At 49.7% G+C, this 19,767-nt stretch overlaps 1 protein-coding gene across 1 annotated transcript; it reads right to left on the reverse strand.

Annotated features, from left to right (window-relative positions):
- Window positions 1-2,397: 2,397 nt before the first annotated feature.
- On the reverse strand, window positions 2,398-19,750 carry RUFY4 (RUN and FYVE domain containing 4). The gene is made up of 11 exons (XM_008073780.1): window positions 19,705-19,750; window positions 19,506-19,612; window positions 18,330-18,455; window positions 17,968-18,074; window positions 17,494-17,637; window positions 16,669-16,738; window positions 14,903-15,550; window positions 14,199-14,305; window positions 8,718-8,864; window positions 3,127-3,237; window positions 2,398-2,500 (listed from the first exon to the last, which is right to left on the reverse strand). The coding sequence occupies exons 1-11, from the start codon at window positions 19,748-19,750 to the stop codon at window positions 2,398-2,400; spliced, it is 1,716 nt and encodes a 571-aa protein (XP_008071971.1).
- Window positions 19,751-19,767: the final 17 nt, after the last annotated feature.

Below are 19,767 nucleotides of genomic sequence, written 5' to 3' on the forward strand. Positions count from 1 at the left end.
ATTCCAGCCTATGAACACAAATCAAGTCACTCCAATAGCAACAGCCCAGACTGCACTGGCTCAGACCCCCTGTGTTCATGCAGGGCTTCAGCCCTGTAAAATGTTCCTTAGGATTTGGGGGGAAAATCTGTTGGGGCATCTCCCACCTGCTCCTCTGGGCATCACAGTTGCTGGATATGTGTCCTGGAGTCACCTCTGAAGGACTGGGGCTCTGGGTGGTCTATGGTGACCTTTGTAGATATCTCTGCTAGAAGGTCCCCAAAATTGAACACACATTTCTGATTTCCTAGTGCTCTTTTGCTCTCTCCACTGGACTTTTTCAGGGACAGTCTTGGGCTAGAGGCTGGTCCTTAGTGTTGTCCTTCCATCTCAAACGGGGGAGAAAGTCAAGCTCCTTTGTTTCTGGACCCTGATTCCTCTCCGATGAGGTCTCTTCCAGGAGCTTCTGCTTCCTCTGTGAAAAGAGGTGTCTACTCTCCTGTCCCCCATCAGTTCATCAGGAAGGTCTGAACTTTGTGCTGGGATTCCTTCTAGGATATTATTTTTTCTGCTGTAACAAGATCTCTGCCCTAATAAAGTTATACGTGGGCAAGTCTGACCTCCAGAAAGACAACTGCTGCTCTTGAGGTTAGGGGCGATTCCATGGCGCTGATTGCTTCAGGAGCCTCCCACACCCTCCCCCCACCTTACTACCGTGTTTACTAAGAAGTCCTCACCAGCTCTCCAGGGCAGAAACTGTTGTTGCAAAACTCTTGCTCCATGCACAGGCGATGGGATGCAACTCTGGGCGGCCTCACCCCAAGAGGCTGTCCACGGGCTCTGGTCAGAGCCACAGGATTGCCCAACAGCTGCGGGGGCTCTGGCAGTGCCAGTGATGGATGGGGACAGTGTGAAGCCCTGTGAGGTCCCACAGAGCGTCTCCTAGAGCCCGGATTGGGCAGCTATTTGCCTTGTCATAGAGTGGACCCACACTTCTGAAACAGAATTCTCAGAAGCACCACAATCAGGTGCCAAGTGGATGACACAACCTGTGTTGGCTTATATGGTTCGTGCAGGGGATATGATCTCAGGCCACAGTGCTACATAGTCCTCATCAACTGTCTTTAGCAAAGTCTGACTGGACAAGCACTGCACAGAGAGTCACCCGGACTCAGCTCCTCCTTCCAGGCACTCACAACTCGGGTTTGATCAAGTCTCCACAGCGGTTGGTAGAAAAGGCCAGAGGTCCACGCCCCATGCCTAAGCCTCCTGCTCTGCCCACCCACCCCAGATGCCCTGGGGGAACATCTAGAACTCTCACACACTGCTGGTGGAAGATAGAGTATAATACAACCTCTTTGGGCAATAGTCTGGCACTTTCTTGAAGTTAAGATAATGGCTCAAGCTTGTCAATCCTAGGTATTTACCCAGGGGAAAATAAGTGTAGTATGTCTACACAAAGATTTGTCCACAGATGCTTATAGTCACCTTATTTGGAATAACTCCAAATTGGAAATGACCCAGGTGTCCTGCAACAGGTGAGTGTATAAACAAATTGTGTCATATTCATACTGTGGAATACTACTCAACAATAAAATACCTAGCTGGAATATGCAACAACAAGGATGAATCTCAAAATAATTATGCTGAGAGAAAGAAGGCAGATAGTAGAGCGTGCATACTGTATGATTCCGTTTATATGAAATTCTAGAGAAGGCACATTCGTCTGTAGTGACTGAAAACAGATCAGTGGTTGCCTGGGTATGGAGGAAGGGGAACGGGGAGGGAGACTACAAAGGCATGTGACGAAACTTTGGGGCTGACAGACGTGCTTATTACTTTGATGTGAAGATGATTTCACTGGTGTGTATTAAAGTCACAACTCATCAAACTGCACACTTTACGTGATGTTTATAATATGTCAATATACTGATAAAAAGAAAACAAAACAACACAAAACATCGATCCCTGAAGCAGATTCTAGACAGGAAGCTACTAAAGTAATCAAGACAGTAAAGTGTTGCTTCTTGTGAAAGAGGAAGAGTGGGCATTGCAGCTGGGTAAAAGGGGAGTGCAGAGGAGAAACATCAGGGCTGCTGGAATCTTATTCACATCATAGATTTGCTGAGCCCAGAGGGACTTTAGAGAGGAGGGAACCCGATTCCCTCACGTTACAGAAAAATCCTTGAGAGCTGAGCACTTTGCCAAAGTCCCCTGGCTCATCGTGGAAGACACAGGGCTGGCAGCTGTCTCCTGCCTGCCACCTGGCTCCTTCCACTTCCCACACCGCACTCTGCCCACGGAAGTGCCAGTGTCTTAGATCACCAGTTTCTAGAAGGTAGGAGTAGACAGATCAGAGGGCTGGGAAAAGCCAAAGGCAGGAAACAGACTGGGTGGGGCGGTTAGGCAGGTAGGTGGCTAGTCCTGGGTGACCTGGGCTCCCTGGGCACAGGGTGGGCAGCAGCGCTCTCTCTTCTTGTAATCCGCAGAGCAGGCATGGCAGAGCAGGCCTCCGCAGAGCCTGGGGAAGCAGAGATAGGGAGGACCGGGTGGCCTCTGCGGCAGGCCCGGGGGCGCCCCTGAATGCACTCTGGGGACACGAGTTCCAGCATCTTAGGTCCACCTGAGGTGTCTGCTTCTCATCTCCCAGCAGAATGGCCCTTGGTCTGTCTCAGGAGGTCTCCCCTCTCCTGAAGGTCTGAGGCCCAACCCCTTCAAAGCCTCTCTCTTCTTCCAAATGGCAGGTTCTCCTGGGGGTTCACTGTCCTCTCTCCCACTGTTTGCCCCATGTCGTGAGTGATCGCAGAGGAAGGTTGGGGATGGGGTAGGGGGTGGGAGTGGCTTCCCCTGGACAGAGTCTCTCTTCCCCGACGAGAGGCCCATTCATCAGTCTATTCTGTGAAATGTTACACAATCCTGCCTTCCAGGACCCCACTCATTATCTGACCCATTTCCGCTGTTCTCCTTCATGAGTTCACCGCTCTGCTTAGTGTCGGAAGCCAGACGCGGTGAATGAGTGACCAGCTTTGCGCGGCATTTCGTAAACACCCAGTTCCCACGTCCCTCCCTCCCCTGGGGTGGGTGGGGGCTGTGAGTTAGTGGAATTCGGGCTGTCCCAGTGGAAGGATTCTGGGACCTTCTCATTACCTGCACGGATACCGCCGAGACAGTCGGCCAAAGATCTTGCCACAGCTGACACAACACCCAGGGGCCACAGAAGAGAGATGCTGGAGTCTCTGCCACAGATGGTCCTTCTCTCTGACGGGTATAGAGGTGGAGACATGCACACAGGCAGAGACAGGAGGAGAGAAACACAGAAATGATCCAGACGGAGACACAGAGAGGGACAGAAAGAGAATCACGGACAGAGAAAGAGGAAGAGAGAGAGAGAGAGAGAGAGAGAGAGAGAGACAGAGAGAGAGACAGAGAGGGTGACAGGGAGTCACACAGAGACAAAAAGAGAGAGACAGAGGCAGAAACAAGGGCAGAGAGGCAGAAAGGCAGAGATACGGCAATGGAGAGGAACACAAAGGGGCAGAGAAAGACAGTCACTCAGAGAGATAATGGAAGTCAGAGAATTAGAGAGCGACAGTGTGACACACAGAGAAGTTGGGAGATACATGAACGAGAGAGAGACACACACAGAAACAGAGAGGAAGGGTTAGAGAAAGAGACACAGGGCCAGAGAAAGACAAACAAGAGACAGTGAGAGATACACACAAGAGATCAGGATGATGACACCTGGCTCCCCTTTACCTATCATAACCTTGAACCATTATTTAAGAACCTGTTGCCGTGCTCAGTGGCTCAGCCTATAATCCTGAGCTTTGGGAGGCCGAGGTGAGTGAATTGCCTGAGCCTGAGGGTTCTAGACCCGCCTGGACAACTTGGTGAGTCCTCATCTCTACAACAAATCAAAAAATGAGCCCGGTGTGGTAGCGCGCACCTGTAGTTCCAGCTGCTTGGAAGGCTGAGGCGGAAGGATCGTCGGAGCCCAGCAGGTCGAGGGTGCGGTGGCTGGGAGCGTCCACTGCACTCCAGTCTGGGTGACAGAGTGAGACTCCGACTCAAAAAAAAAGAACCTATTTATATCCTCCTCCTCCAAGGAGTGTTCCCGGATCACAGAAGCCCCTGGGGATTCTTGTTCCAGACTTTTAAAGCACATAATGTCTAGTATCTTTTATTTAACACTTTGTACAGTATTTATTTATGTGTATGCCCTTGCAAATCTATCTTCACTGTTTTTTAAAGGATGTTCAGGAATGTGGGTTGTTTTACATTTTTATCAACATAATATGTACACAATTTAAAAATCAAATAGTACAAGAGGACTTATCTAAAAAGGTACAAGACACCCTCTCTACTCCTTCCCATTCTCAGTGGGAAGCCATTTCTTACATCTGTTTGCTTTCTCTCCTTGATATTACTTCCATATTTAAGTAATATGTTCCTATCCTTCCTTCATTATTTTCCAATACAGAACATTTTCTTTTCTTTTGAGTAAGAATCTCACTCTGTCGCCCAAGCTGGAGTGCAGTGGCATGTTTATGGCCACTGCAGTCTCAACCTGTCAGGCTCAGGCGATCCTTCCACCTCAGCCTTCCAAGTAGCTGGAACCAGGTGTGCGCCACCACTCCCGGCTAATTTTTTTTGATTTATTGTAAAGACGAGATCTCGCCGGTTGCCCAGGCTGGTCTCGAACCCCTGGACTCAGGCAATTCTCTTGCCTCTGCCTCTCAAAGTGCTGGGATTACAGGCGTGAACAACCACCCCCGGCTCAGGACATTTTCTATAGAGCTCCTTCCTTTCCCTTGATATCAGGGCTTTGGCTTAGTTATTACCATCCTCACTAACTCAACCTTTTTCCTCTCAATATAGTTAATTTCTGTTTTTTGGTTCTTCTCTAGGCTACCATTGTAATTTTTGCAGAATATACTCACACATTTATTTCTTGATCAATTATTAGCTGCAGGTATGACTCCCATTCTGTAATACAATGACACCAGCGTCCCTTCCTCTTAACACTACTCCTTCCTCCCCTACCTATCTTGTCATCTATTCTTGCAGCATCTGAGATGGTAGCCACTAACCACATACGACAATTTAAATTAAGTAAAATTATATAAAATGAAAACCTCAGTTCTTCAGTTCCACCAGCTAAGTATTTCACATGCTTTACATGTGACTAGTACCTACCTTATTGGACAGCACAAACGCAGAATATTTTCACTTTCACAGAACATTCAATTGGATTCTATTTTATACTTAATATTGTTAAGCCAGTAACATTTACATTCTGTTCTACAATTATAACTTTCTTCTGTGCCTTGCCTTTAGGTTGATTCTAACATTGGAAAAAATCAAGGAATAGTATTTACATTATTAGATAATATATATACATTCTACTTCCCAAAGAGCTAAGATGTCTTCTACAACATTTCGCTGCTTGGAAGGCTTTTGTTTTTCTAGGAATTTTAAATTGTTTTTCTTTGTTTCTTGCATTACTTGCTTTTTTTTCCTTTTTGATTTTTTTTTTTTTTTTGTGGAGATGAGGTCTAGCTATGTTGCCCAGACTGGCCTCGAGCTCTTGGGCTCAAGCAATCATCTCACCTTGGCCTCCCAAGTGTTGGGATTATAGTTGTGAGACACCACACCTGGCCTTATGATGATGATGGTTTGCTTTTTGACTTGCTTTTAATGTTTTATCCCCTCCACCTGAATCCTTCATCACATCAGGAATTCTCTTGATTCCCCTTCTCTCCAGAGACCTCCCTCCTGGGGCCCTTGGTCCTTCTGCTCCAGTTTAGATGACTGCTCCCTGGGCTTACTGCCCACTTGTTATCTTGGGAATTCCTTTTTCTTCTCTCTTAGGTTAGAGCCATTGTTTCCTGAATTCCACGGCTTCTTCTTTCTTGGTTTACTTCCTTGTTTTTCTGGAATACATCCTCAACTAACTTCCTAAGAAAGACCGTGTGGGAGGTGAATTTTCAGAAACCTGTCTGTCTGAAAAGGTCTTTTCTCCACTGCCTTCCCTACTTAATTCATAATTTGGCTGGACATTGAATTCTGGGGAAAAATTCAACTTTTCTTTTTTTCTCTCTTTCTCACTCTTTTTTTTTTTTTTTGAGTTGGAGCTTTATTCTGTCATCCAGGCTGGAGTGCAGTGGCATGCTCATGGCCACCACAACCTTGACCTGCTGGGCTCAGGCGATCCTTCCGCCTCAGCCTTCCGAGCAGTGGGAACCACAGGCACATACCACCAAGCCCAGTTAATTTTTCTTGATTTATTGTAGCAATAATGTCTCACCATGTTGCCCAGGTTAGTCTTGATCCCGTGGACTCAGGTAATCCTCTCGGCCTCCCAAAGTGCTGGGATTATAGGCGTGTGAGCCACCGCAGCCCGCCAAAAGGTCAGCTTTTCTTAGAACGTGAAAAGTATTTCACCATGGACTCTTGACATGGGTTGGATTTTTCTTCTTTTATAGGTGAAGAGAAAAGGTGTCTTTTTCTCTAGACAATTTTAGGATACTCTCCTTATCTTTGCTTTACTGAAATTTCACAATGATGTATATAGGTGTGGGTTCTGTTTTATTTTTCGTTTATTGTGCTGGTCACTCAGTTAAACCTTCAAATCTGAGAAATTCTCAGAGCTGAGAAATTCTCTCACATTTTTATTAGATAATTTCCATTTATATTTTATTTGATAACCTCCTTCATTTTATTCTTCCCTTTTACAGAACTTCTGTCAGTTGGAGATGATATTGGAACTGATATCAGCTCTGAGCATGTCGGTAGCAGGATCAAAACAGAAAAGACAGAAAAACTGCCTACCTCTCACTATCCAGTCAAAGAAAATAAACTAGTTCATCAGCAGAGACGAATGTTTTTCCTGGCACTAGGGAAATTAATTACAGGTCCTCAGGAAGGGAACCCCAAAGTATATAATACAATTTCCCTGGCAGAAGCTTTATAGGACATGACCCTGATCCAAAAAAAAGTCACAGAGGTGAATTTTCAGTGTGCTTCTATCCTCTGATGACTCCCATCTCGCTGTGCTTTTTATTCTACTTTCTCATCTCTCATGATTACCTCATCTTTCTTTCCAATTTTTTCAGCGACTTTCTAAAAAATTCAGTGGTGATACTTTTAATTTTCAAGGCTGGTCTCGAACCCATGGGCTCAGGCAATTCTCTCACCTCAGCCTCCCAAAGTGCTGGAATTATAGGTGTGAGCCACCACACCCGGCCTTCTCTTTTCTTTTTTTGAGTTGGAGTCTCACTCTGATGCCCAGGCTGGAGTGTAGTAGCATGCTCACGGCCACTGCAGCCTCGACGTGCTGGGCTCAGGTGATCCTTCCGCCTCAGCCTTCCAAGTAGCTGGGACTACAGGCATGTGCCACCAAGCCCAGCTAATTTTTTGATTTATTGTAGAGATGAGATCTCGCCAAGTTGCCCAGGCTGATCCTGAACCCATGGGCTCAGGCAATCCTCTCACCTTGGCCTCCCAAAATGCTGGGATTATAGGCGTGAGTCACTGCCCCTGGCCTCTTTCTTTTTTTTTGATCAGGGTCATATTATAAAGTTCCTGCTTTATAATGATATACATACATTGTATTATATACATTGAGGTTCCCTTCCTATGAACCTGCAATTAATTTCCTTAGCACCAGGAAAAATATTTGTCTCTGCTGATGAACTAGTATGTTTTCTTTGACTGGATAGTGAGAGGTAGACAGCTTTCTGTCTTTTCCATTTTGATCCTGCTACCGAGATGCTCAGAGCTGAGTCCTAATCCTAACATACATGTTGGGTCTATATATATATATTTGTCTTTCATTATATCTTCCATTTAATCTTCTATTTTTCTTTAACAATCACACTTCTATGTCTTTGATTGTTAGTCACCTTACATTTTTTTGTGTGAGGTGAATACTTAACTTTTTCTAACTCTGTTCCTCCCAACAGACAGTTCCTCGGAGGCACTCATCCCTTAAATTATTTGCTTGTCCTTTCCAAGTTGATCTTTCTGTTTTCTCACCGTTAGTATTATTTGAATTTTGTGTATGCAGATTTAGTTCTAGATGATTGCTCAGCAAACTCCCAATTTTAATGGAACCTGAGTCCAATGGTCTCCTGTTTTCTGAACTGTATGAGGGGAGAACATATATATGTGAATTACCTCCCCTAGACGAAAAAGGGCAGAAACTACGCTTTCCATATGTCCCTTATCTCTCAGGGAGCTTCGTGGTTTGGAATTAACCTCAGTGATCCTGACCTCTGGAACCTAAGGCAGCTGGGCCCAAGGGTCTGAGGAAGTTCAAGGGGCATGCAGGTATAGGGCATGTGATCACCACCTCTGAGCCACTCCCAGTGTCTTTTTCCTCCTTCTTCTAACTTCTTCTCAATCCATAGGTTTCTTTCTCTTCTCTCAGCCTTCGTTGTGTGCGTGTGTAGAGGAGTGGGTTGGAATGGGCATGTGCTTTATTGTCAGAGGACTCTATGGAATTTATATGCTATGTGTCCTTGGTGACGAAGTCAGCCTCTCTGACCCTCAGTTTCCTAATCCACAAAATGGGAATAATAGCACGGGGTGGCTAGAGGAAGCCACTTATGTGTTAGCACTTATGAAAGGTCTAGAATCCTGCTTCAGTTTTGTTGGTGGAATAGAATTTTCCTGCCCGGGCTCCGCCTCCCTTGCCATCCTCCCTTCCACTGTCTTGTCCCCCATCCCATCCTTACTGAATCAGTTCCAACACCCGCCTCTTCATGGCTCGGACCAGGTCCTGCTGCCCTCCAAGCTCCTCCTGGTACATGGCGTCCCGCCTCTCAGCCTCCTGTTGTTTCTGCTCCAGCTGTGCCTGTAGCTGGGTTCTTTCTTCCTGACACCTGAAGGAAGACCAAGCTCTGAGGGGAGAAGTTCAGCATTTGTGACCGAAAGGCTGGGCCTCTGCTGAGCCTTGGCTGGATCTCTGCTGGATGGGAGCCCATGGGGGAAGCGGGTGGGGCCCTGCCGCTGAAGTCCACACACACACACAAATACACCTCACACACATACAACACATAACACAATAGACACAATACCCAGTACCACATATTCATACAACACATCGTACGCACATACACCACAACACCCTTACACAGCATAACACACACAAGGCACACATACAATACAACACACAAGGCAATTCGTGCATACAGTACGACACCACAACACACATGACACAACGCACAACACATACAATGTGACACATAACACAACACACAATATAACAGATATACACAACATAACACACAAGACAACATGCAAACAAAGCATACGTGTGTGCACACACAATGCACACACACACCAAGCTGAACACTGTGTGTGGTCTGACTCCCCTCCAGTCATTCAGAGAAATGAAAGCAGGCCCTAGACTTGAGTGCTCCTTGAGAGGGGAAGCCAACATCTCCTCTCCCACTGTGTTTTTTTAAACATTTCCATTTTAAATGTAATTTCCTGGAAAGGTACATTCACAATTGCCCGGCTGGAAACAATTGTGTGTGAAGGGAGAACAGTGGAAGATCTGGGGTAGTTTTTTGCTTTAAAATATTTTAAAAAGTTACGTTACATTGTCTTTTCAATAAAAAAAGTAATATTAAACATACGGCTTTCACCAATTTCTGTTTGTTTGGCCTTGGAACCTTTTCAGCTCTAGCCTTACCTGTTCTTTCTATCTTCAGTGGTTTTCTAGAAGGTTCCAAAAAGTCTACTGGACTGGAAAGAAAAAGGCCCTGGTCCCAGGTCCCAGCTTCATGGTTAGTTGGGAGTGCCTTGCAATGTTGGGTGGGCTTGTGGGGGTCCCTGCACTCAGAATGTGTGTGTGCATGCGTGCTCTGGGACTTGAGCATGTTGGAAGGGAAGAGGCTTGCAAGAGGCTTGGTGATGAACCAAACTATTAATTTTTACAACATGGCCATTTAGTGTGCTGCAGGGAAGAAAGCTGGGTGGGCCATGACATCAAACTGACAATAGACAGCCACTGACATTCCAAAAAGGCCAGTCACTACAGCCTTGAGAGTGTTCTGGTGCTCAGGCATGGATCCAAGCCATGTTTTGACTTTTAATGAACATTCTGGTCTTCAGCTTCCTCATTTCTTGCTGTTGACTTTAATTTTCCTGAGCCAGTTTACTTGTTCAGTGATCCCAGGTCTTTATGTGACCACTGTGGGGTGTGTGTGTGTCTATGGAATGAGAGGGAGCATTTATTTAGCACCAACTGTGTGTCAGTGCTCATGAGATGTCAGGAGTAGAGCTGTGTCTCTAACTTCTGTGGACCTTGTAGCATGTTCGGGGCAGGGGTCAAAACAAGTGGTGGACCAGTCAAATAATTAAACTAAGTACTATGACAGAGATAAATGAGGGGCTGAGACAGAGACCAGAGAGGGTGCTCAGGGGAGGCTTCTCAGACAAGGTGACCTGGAAGCCAACCTAGAAGATGGGAAGTCAACCATGTAGGATCAGACACGGGGACATGCAAAGGTCTGCAAGTTGGAAAGAGCTGGGCTTGTTTGAGGAACTGAAAGGAGACTAGTGAATCTGGAAAGCCATAAGGGGCCATGAGGGACAGGGGAAGACAGGAGGAGGGTGGGGTGGGCAAGGCCTAATCTGTCCTCAGGGGCCCCAGAGGAGGAGACTTCAACCTCAGTGCAATAAGTAGAAAGTCACTGAAGTATTTTAAGCAGGGGGTGACAAACTCAATGTGGGAGGGGACATGAAAGCAATCAATTTATCGAGTAGCTCCTACATGCCAGGCACTGAGCTTAGTGTTTTATAGTCTTGTTCATTTAGTTTCTACAATGTTAGGAGACAGGTAATATGAGCCTCATTTCACAAGAGAGAAAAGCAGAGGTTAGGAGAGGGAGTGACATTTGCTCGGGGTCACACAGCTTGATAAGTGGAGGGAGTAGAAATCTGGACACAGTACCTAGGGGGCTGCAGGTGGGAGGGAGGGATTGTTCCCGGCAGGCCTCAAAGGAGCTCTGTGCTGCTGTCCATGGGCGAGGGGAGATGTGATGCTGCCTAATTCCCCATCCCGAGGACCACTTTGGCTTACATCTACCTTCATCTCCTTTTCCATGTCTTCCTCAGAGAATAGAGGACACCCACCTGGAGACATGCCTGCATAGAGTGTCTGAGCAAATCAGGGAGCTGAGGCTCAGAGGGCGGGGGGCACTGTCCCGTGACACACAACCAGAGAGCTGTGATGTGGGTGTTGGAAGCCCCACGTTTCAGTCCATTTCCCAGCCCCGCGGGTCTGTGCTTGGGCTTGCTACCTGCAGAGTCTGCTGCCCGTCACCTCTACCTCCTGCCAGGCTCTGCGTAGGGACTTTCACTTGTCCACCCTCAGTCTGTTCTCCACACCACACCGAAGTCAGACCTAGATCCAAACGCTGTTCCAGCCTCCTATAGGAGGGAGAATTCCAGAGCCCCACTCAGCCTTCAAGATGGCTGACTTGGCTCTCTGCCATTCTCTCTTCTGCTCACCTACAACTGGAACGGCCAGCTTGTCTGTCCCAAGCACATGTGTTCTGGGCCTTTTTGTCTGCCCTCTGGCCTGCAGCCCTCCTCACTACCTATTTGTATGGTCCAGTCTCCCACAGGGTTGTGCCTTCTGCTCAACTGTCACCTCCTCTGGGGGTTTCCTGGACCCCAAGTCTGAACGACTGTCCTGTCTTCTCTTTCTTTGTCCCCTTCCCTGGCTTGGTTTCTCTCCACAGCATCTATCACTACCAGATGCTGCATTTCTATTGTTTATCTATCATCTGTCTCCCAGGTCTTCTAGAACAGGCTTTGTTCACTGTGGTACCCCTCCCCCCATGGCACTTTGCTGTGGTGAGGTGCCTGTCATCAGCTTGATGCCCACGGGCCTTTCTCCAGGAATGAGCTTTGTTCTCTGCTCCCTGGGTCCCAGGAGTCAGGGCCACATTCCTGTCCCAGTCTCAGGAGCTGCTGCTCCTCATTATCTTCACTCTGATGACTCCTGATCTCCACACCCAACTTCTTGCCCAGCAGTCCCGCTAGGATGTCTATCCCACAGACCTGTCCCTTTTACAACTGCCTCATCTCCGTTTAGGGTGACTCCAGCTTTTCAGTTGATCAGGTTGACAAACTCAGAGTAATTCTTGACTTAGGACACATTCTCCCTGTCTAGACATATAATTTGACTTATCTTTCTCTCAGGTCCCACAACTGATTCCTCAGGAGGGCGGGAATTATGTGTGATCTGTCCAGGAGAGCATTTCCTGTACCTAGAACAGGTCTGGCCCAGAGTAGACGTAGTGTTTGTAGAATGACTGAATGATGGATGACAGGTAGAAGGAGGAGTGATCTGTGAGGCAGGGCTCCAAGTGCAGGGAGCAGCCAGGGCCAGGTCAACATCCTGCAGCCTCCAGCTGCTCCCACCAGCCTGTCTTGACTCACAGAAGGCTCTTGAGTGGGCAAGGCCCCCATGGTCTTTCAGGGTCTGGATCATCGCATAGGTGGGCTCAGCTGAGTGTGCACTGGGAGGAGCCATGGGCCCTTTTAGGTTGGATTCTGGGCTCCTGGGCCTCTCTCATCCTGTGCGGCAGACAGTCAGCTAACTTTCCAGTGATTCAGGCTGAATCACAGCTACTCAGGCTCTGCTGGGATCAGACTGGTGCCTCCTGGGCCAGGGGCAGGTGTCAGCCATGTGGGAGGAGAGATAGGGGCCGTGGGACCGACTGAGGCACCCAGAGACCAGGGGAGAGAGACCCAAAGAGGCTGAGTCAGGTCAAAGGAGGTCTCCGTATGGAGAAGGTGTGTTTTTTTCAGTTAAAGTCTCACTCTGTCACCCACACTGGAGTGCAGTGGCATGCTCATGGCCTCAACCCCCTGGGTTCAGATGATCTTTCCGCCTCAGCCTTCCAAGTAGCTGGAACTACAGGCATGCACCACCACGCCCAGTTAATTTTTTTTTTTTTGATTTATTGTAGAGACGAGGTCTCACAAAGTTACCCAGGTTAGTCTTGAACCCCTGAGCTCCGGCAGTCCTTTCACTTCTGCCTCCCAAAGTTTTAGAATTACAGGCGGGAGCCACAGTGCCCAGCTGGAGGAGGTATGTTAAAAAATGGGTTATGAAAGAGAAACAGACTTGACAGATTGAGGGGGAAAGGCAGAGACAGACAGCATGCTTGCATCCCTGACGTCAACATGATGATGAAAGATAAACACTGAGGGAGAGACAGACAGAATGAAGTACAGATACTGGAGACATTGCCTGAGGGGTGGTGTCTGAACCCAGAGGTTCTAGAGTCAGCTGCAGGGTTTGAATCTGAGCTCCATGGCTTCCTAGCTGATACTAGGTGAATTGTGTAGCATCTTTGAGCCTCAACTTTCATCTCTAAGGAGGTTTACTTTAGAACCTGTCTCACAGGGTTATTACACAGAAACACCTACAACAGTGCCTGGGACGTAAGTAAGTGCTCACTAAGTGGTAGCTAAGGTTATGTTCATCAGGAGGGCAAAGATTGAGTAACAGGGAACAAGCAAATGAGAGACAGATTGAGTGAAAGGGGGACAACAGAAATGTAGGGAGGAGCGTTGAGAGGTGGGTAGAAAGGCAGAAGGTTTTTATTTTTTTTGAGTTGGAGTCTCACTCTGTCGCCCAGGCTGGAGTGTAGTGGCACACTCACGGCCACCGCAACCTCGACCTGCTGGGCTCAGGTGCTCCTTTTGCCTCAGTCTTCCAAGTAACTGGAACTACAGGCGTATACCACATGCCTGGTTAATGTTTTGATTTACTGTACAGATGAGGTCTTGCCAAGTTGCTCGGGTTGGTCTTGAACCCATGGGCTCAAGCAATCCTCTCACCCCGGCCTCCCAAAGTGCTGGGATTATAGGCGTGAGCCACCGTGCCCGGCCTAGAATGCTGTTTAACAAAAAAGAGCAGGGCCCAGAGGCGGCAGCCGAGGGAGACAGGGGTGAGTATGGGAGGGCAGGAAGCGGGATTCTCGCCTCCCTACTCTGGGAGGCCAGTGAAGGAGGGCTAACCAGGAAAGGGTGGGAGGAGTCCCGGTGCCCTGCTTGCCTCAGAGGCCCAAAGTGTGCCCAGTGCGGGGCCTGGCACACAGAGGTGCTCAAAGGACCTTGCTGGCTTGACCTTGATGGAGAGGAGTCAGGGAGCACCTCAGGGCGCCCCCTGCTGGTGGGCGCCAAGGTACCTGCTGAGCTGTTTCCGAAGATCCTGCAGCTCCCCCTCCTGCTCTCTCAGCATCTGCCCCTGGCGCTGGGCCTGCTCCTCGACCTTCTGGTGCTGAAGACTCAGGCTCTGGCGTGGAGGAGGGGGAAGGGTGCAAGGAGAGAAAAGAGGGAGGCTGAGGGAGGAGGGCAGAGGTTCCAGCCCTCGGGCTGACCTGACCAACACCCTTGTGAGACCTCAGGCCTTGCCCTGGAGTGGAGGGCAAGGCTGGGACAGCGCCGAGGCTGGGATGCCTGGTTCTGTCCTAGGCCCTGCTCCTGGTTGAGTCTGGGGCCACCGTTTCTTCCTTCCCTGAAAGAGGGAAGCAGCAAAGCTGGAACCTGGACGATGGGCTAGGGAGGCGGCTGAAGGAAGGTTGGTAGCAATCCTGGGGGACTTCCAAGTGAAGGTGCTGTGACAGGAAGAACCAGGTGGGGTCTGCCACAGGGGAACGTAGATTTTGGCAGAGACCTGCCAGAATGAGGGATTGGACTGGAGAACAAGTGGCTGCCCCAAGAACTGTTAAGAATATGTGGCTTTCAGACGGCATCCCCAATAATAATCCCAAGTGGGCCAATACAAGCTCATCTGTGGGCTGGGATGGCCATAGGCGACCACTGGAGACCCCCATCTGAGGTCCAGGTAGAGAGGGGAGAAGAGACAGGTGCAGAGTTCAACCGCTTTCACCTCTACCACAGCCCGCAGGGCCACTTCGGCTTGCTCCTCTCTCCTGGCCACACTGGTCACCTCCGTCTGTTCTTGTGTCTTCTCTGTGGTGGAACCCTCCTTTGTTCCCAGACCCTGAGGGACCAAGAACTCCCCCAGAATGCTAGGCCTCTCCCACTCCTGCCTGCTCCCTGGTGATGCTGCCTCTCTTGTTTGTGTGGGGCTGGGGTCCAGCAGCCTGTGGACACGACCCCACTCTGCTTCCCCTTCAGGAATTTTCTCTATGGTTCTCTGACTCTCTACACCCAGCAGAACCCCTCTGCCCTCAGCCTCCACCCCTACCTCCTCCTCCTGAGCCCTCATGGCCCCCTCCCTCTGTCCTTGGGTGCTAGGTGTTGAGTTCTCCAGGAAGATCCCAGTCCATGGGGATTCCTGTTCCTGGTCCAGCTGAGGCTCCTCCCCCTCTGGTTCCCACATGTTCTGGGGGAGCCTGAGGCTCCTGAAATTGCTTTTCTTCTGTTCCAGAATGGGGGGAAGATGTTTGTGTGGCTGGGATCCTGGTGGTCCAGCCAATCGGTGTCCCTTGGGTGCATTTTGTGGGCAGCTGGCTTGACTGGCATGTGGCTCCTCCAGCCAGACTCCTTTGGGGTCTCCGTAGGTGACTGGGATCTGCAAAGAAGCCCCCAAATTTGTCACCCTCTCAGTACTAATTCCCTGACCTGGTGCATGGGAGAGGTCACAGCCGTGATCCAACAGGCTTGCTAATTCCCAGACCTTCTCACTGGAAATGTTCACTTATCACCAGAAATCTGATTTTTAGCAAGCCCCAAGGTGATCTGAGACCCAGGCTTGATCTGGTGAGGATCAGCGTGGCCCAATGTCCTTGCCTCACCTGTCCCCAGCCCATATCCTCCTCCCTCTTGCTCCTGGGTCTTCTGCATTGATCTGGTTCCCTGAGTTCCTCCCTCTCCTCTCCTTGAATCCTTCTTCCTGAAAGTGACTTTGAGTTTCAGTTTTTTAAATCTGCAAAATGGGATACCAATACCTGGTTTTAGGACTGAGACAAAAGCTCAAATCGACCGACACATAGCTATAAGTGACCTGGTGCTCCCATGTCCCTCCGTTCACATCAGTGTCACCACCCTCAACATGTATTGTCACGTGCTCCTTTAAGGTCTGTCTCCCTGAGGTGACCTTGAGCTCCTTCAGGCCACAGTCCTCACAGTGTCTGCACCTGGCACCTGGAAGCCGGCAGGGTGCAAAATGTGCTTGTGGAATGGCTATGAGGATGATGATCACAAGCTGCCATGTAGTGAGCACGTGGCCAGGAGCCTTGCTCGATGCCACACATGCGTGGTTTCACTTCCTCCTCATGAGCACCCTGTCAGGCTGGATAAGTAATGTGTCTAAGGACCAATGGGAGCAAGAGAGGAGCTGGATTCAGTCAGGCAATCTGGCTCTGTAGTCCCTCCTGGAACTAAGCTAGACGTTTGCCAATTGTCCTATGTTGGTCACTCAGTAGAGGTCACTTCTCTCGTGGGTGTCCTGCAAATGTCTAGTTATCTTCCAGTACCTACTCCTTTCCAGGCCCCCCAGGTGCTGGTGTTCCCTTTCCATACTACCAAGATGTCCTTCCACACTACCAAGAGAGCCCTCTTCCCTCTGTGGTTCCCTGGTCCCCTGGCCCCCACACTGGCCTCCCTCTATTGCAAGCCCAGTGATTGCTCAGTTGGGGGTGCCAGCAAGACGAGAAGAGGCAACTCAGGGTGAAAATGGGGCAGAGGCACCACCTTTGGGGTGTCTTTGTTTTTTCTGGGTCTTCTTCCCTGGGTCCGGCTAGGTTTGGAACAGCGTGACCTGGAAGAGAAAGAGGCAGGGGTACCCTGGGACTCTCCTCGGCATGGACCTGGTCCTCAGATGGAAGGTGTCCCGTCTTTCCACCTACCCCTTCACCCCACCACCCTTCCCGCCTTCCGACCACCAACAATCATGCATCTCACCCTCCATTCTTGCGTTTCTTTTTTATTTATTTTTTGAGTTGGAGTCTCACTCTGTTGTCCAGGCTGGAGTGCAGTGGCACACACATGGCCACCCCAGCCTCAACTCTCTGGGCTCTGGTGATCCTTTTGCCTCAGCCTTCCAAGTAGCCGGAATTACAGGTGCATGCTTTCACATCTGGCTAATTTTTGATTTATTGTAGAAACAGAGTCTCGTCAAGTTGCCTGGGCTGTTCTCAAGTTGCCTGGGCTCAAGCAATCTACTTGCCTCGGCCTCCCAAAGTGCTGGGATTACAGGTTGAGCCACCAAGCCCGGCCCATTTTTGCATTTCTACCCTCCAATCATCCACACACCACATCTTAACACGTCACATCCATTCATCTTCCAGCCCTCCACTCCAACCATCCAAGCAATCTTTAGTGACCAAGTGTTCTAGGCAGCATGATGGGACAGCATGAGATAGCACTGGGAAAACTGAAGGCTAGGAGGATCCAAGGTCAAGGAGCAAAAAAGAAGGTACAGATGGATGGGGCTGGAGGCTGAGGGCTTAGGGCTTGCCTGGGACATGTGGTGGTCATGGGAGAAGGTGTTCCCTCCTGGCTACACCCACTTACTCAGAGAACATGGGCCAGGCCCCATCCAGGTCTGGCCATTGCAGGTCCAAGTTGAAGGTCACCCCATTGAGAGTGTAGAGAGAGTCCAAGATGTCTTCTCGGAGTTCTGGGCACAACAGAGGGCTCCAGGGTCCATACCATTCCCTGTGTGAAAAGGGATCAGCACCCTTGACATTTGACCCTAGTGCTAAGGTCACCGTGATCCTAGAGAATCAGCCTCCACTGCACACCATAATGGGGCTCTTCCCCAGGCAGGGTTGTGGCCCTATGGGAGCAGAAGGGCCAAGTTCCCTGATGCTGCCAGAACTTCTGAGTTTCACCTCCCTCAGCCCTTTCTCCCTTGACTTTCCTCCACGACTCTCATTTAATCGTCCTTGATAGACCATCCATCCATCAGGTGGTAAAGGCGGCCCTCTCATGCAGTAGGGAAAGTGGGCTCAATGGGGATCTGTAGAAGGATGTCCAGCCCCCCACCTGGTGAGCTCCGGGTCCAGGAGGCAGAGTTGCAGAGACTCGGCCAGCTGTCCGTGGGCTAGGCAGAAGCGGATGAAGGCTCGACCTTTCCCCAGAGGGGTCTTCAACTGCAGAGTGCACAACAGACAGGATGGGGGTGGTATTAGGGCAGAGGGAAGACGGGAACTGAGGAGAAAGGGTGTCTTGGGGCTCACGAGAGGTGAGGACCAGATGAGGGGGTCTATGGTCAAGGGAGCCAGGATGGGGAGAAGGGGCCTGAGAGAGGTGAGTGTCTCCCCTCACCAGCCATTCTTATTAGGGGCTTGGTGGCCGGGCCCCATCATGACCAAAGGCCAGCCTTCCCCCCACCTGGCCCTGGATACCTTGTCCAGGGAATGGATGAAGCACGCTGGCTGCATGTCCCCCCGCTGCCTCCGCAGGGCAGTGCAGAGAAAGTTCCAGTAATCCTTCCGAGACCCCAGGAAGCTCTTCTGCTCTTTCTGGTCAAACTAGGACCGAAATGAGGGAAAGAAAAGTGTTGAAAGTCTTCCTCCTAGAACCTACCCTGCATTCCAGCCTGCTGAGGAGCACGTGGTAGAGGAAGGGGCTCCAGCAGACAGACTTGGCATCAGATCCTGGCTGGGTCCTTACTGGCTATGTGCTCAGGAGCCCCACAGAGCCCCACAGAGCCAGTTGCTGGACTTTTCTGATTCTCAGTATTCCCCTTCATTCTTCAGAAGCACTTACTGAACCCTTACTGTTTTCCAGGACCTGTTCTGACAGTGAATAAACAGTGAATAAACAGACCTCACGTAGCTTACAACACGGTAGGGGAATTAGACATGGAACAGACTAGAGAAGGAAAACATAGACTATGTCAGATAGTGATCACTGCCAGGGAGGAAAAAGGAAGCAGAGAAAGAGAAGAGAAAATGTGGCATGGGTATATGTGTTGAAAATTTAGATGATGGTGGCCAGAAAAAGTCTTCCAACTTGAGGAAAATGAGAACGTATGCCATGTACATTTCTGGGGGAAGAGCCTTCCAGGCAGATGGAAGGGCAAGTGCAAAGACCCTGAGCAGCAGGTGAGCAGCAGACCAGCATGGGACAAAGGCAAACAAGGAGGAAGGACTGTGTGTGTGTGTGTGTGTGTGTGTGTGTGGAGAAAGTCATCAAACACCCCAGAGGATGAGAGTGAGAACGGTGAGTAAACAGGGTGGGGGGGGCATAAAGAGGGTCAGGTTATAAAACTACCAGGTTATAAGACAGCGAGTGACGGTCATAACTGAAGCTCTAACTTGCTTCAAGAAAGGTCAGTCCTAGGACATCTGTGCCTCTGAAGCTTTAGTCTTCAGAGCAAGGTGGCTCCCTCAGTCCTGATCCCGCCCACCCCAGCTGTGTCTCACCTTACTTCCCAGGCTGCAGTGACAGCTTCCATGAGTGGGGTTACACGTCAGGAAGGAGAGGGGGATGAGACAGTGTGTAGTAACAGAGGGGACAAGAGCTCTTCTGGGTTTGGACCTGGGGAGAGGCTGGGGGAGAGGATAGGGGGGTCCCACCTGTAGCAGCAGCTCCAGGCAGCCACAGAGTCTGTGCAGCTCGGCACTGGCATCTGTCACTGGCCCCTGCCCGTCCCCATAGCCCTGGAGGATGGCAGAGACAGCAGCTGTGGGGATAGTGGATGTCAAACGTCAGGCAGTGAGGCCTCTGGGGGAAAGACTCAAGACTCAGTCCAAGAAAGTCTCTCCAGACACTCACCTTTCAGGTCCTCAGTGACCTTGAGCATGGCCCCCTCTTCTGCCATGGGTGCTTGGAAACGAT

The sequence above is a fragment of the Carlito syrichta genome, unplaced genomic scaffold (assembly GCF_000164805.1).
Source record: "Carlito syrichta isolate Samal-C Ts95f unplaced genomic scaffold, Tarsius_syrichta-2.0.1 Scaffold115728, whole genome shotgun sequence".
Classification (NCBI taxonomy): domain Eukaryota; kingdom Metazoa; phylum Chordata; class Mammalia; order Primates; family Tarsiidae; genus Carlito; species Carlito syrichta.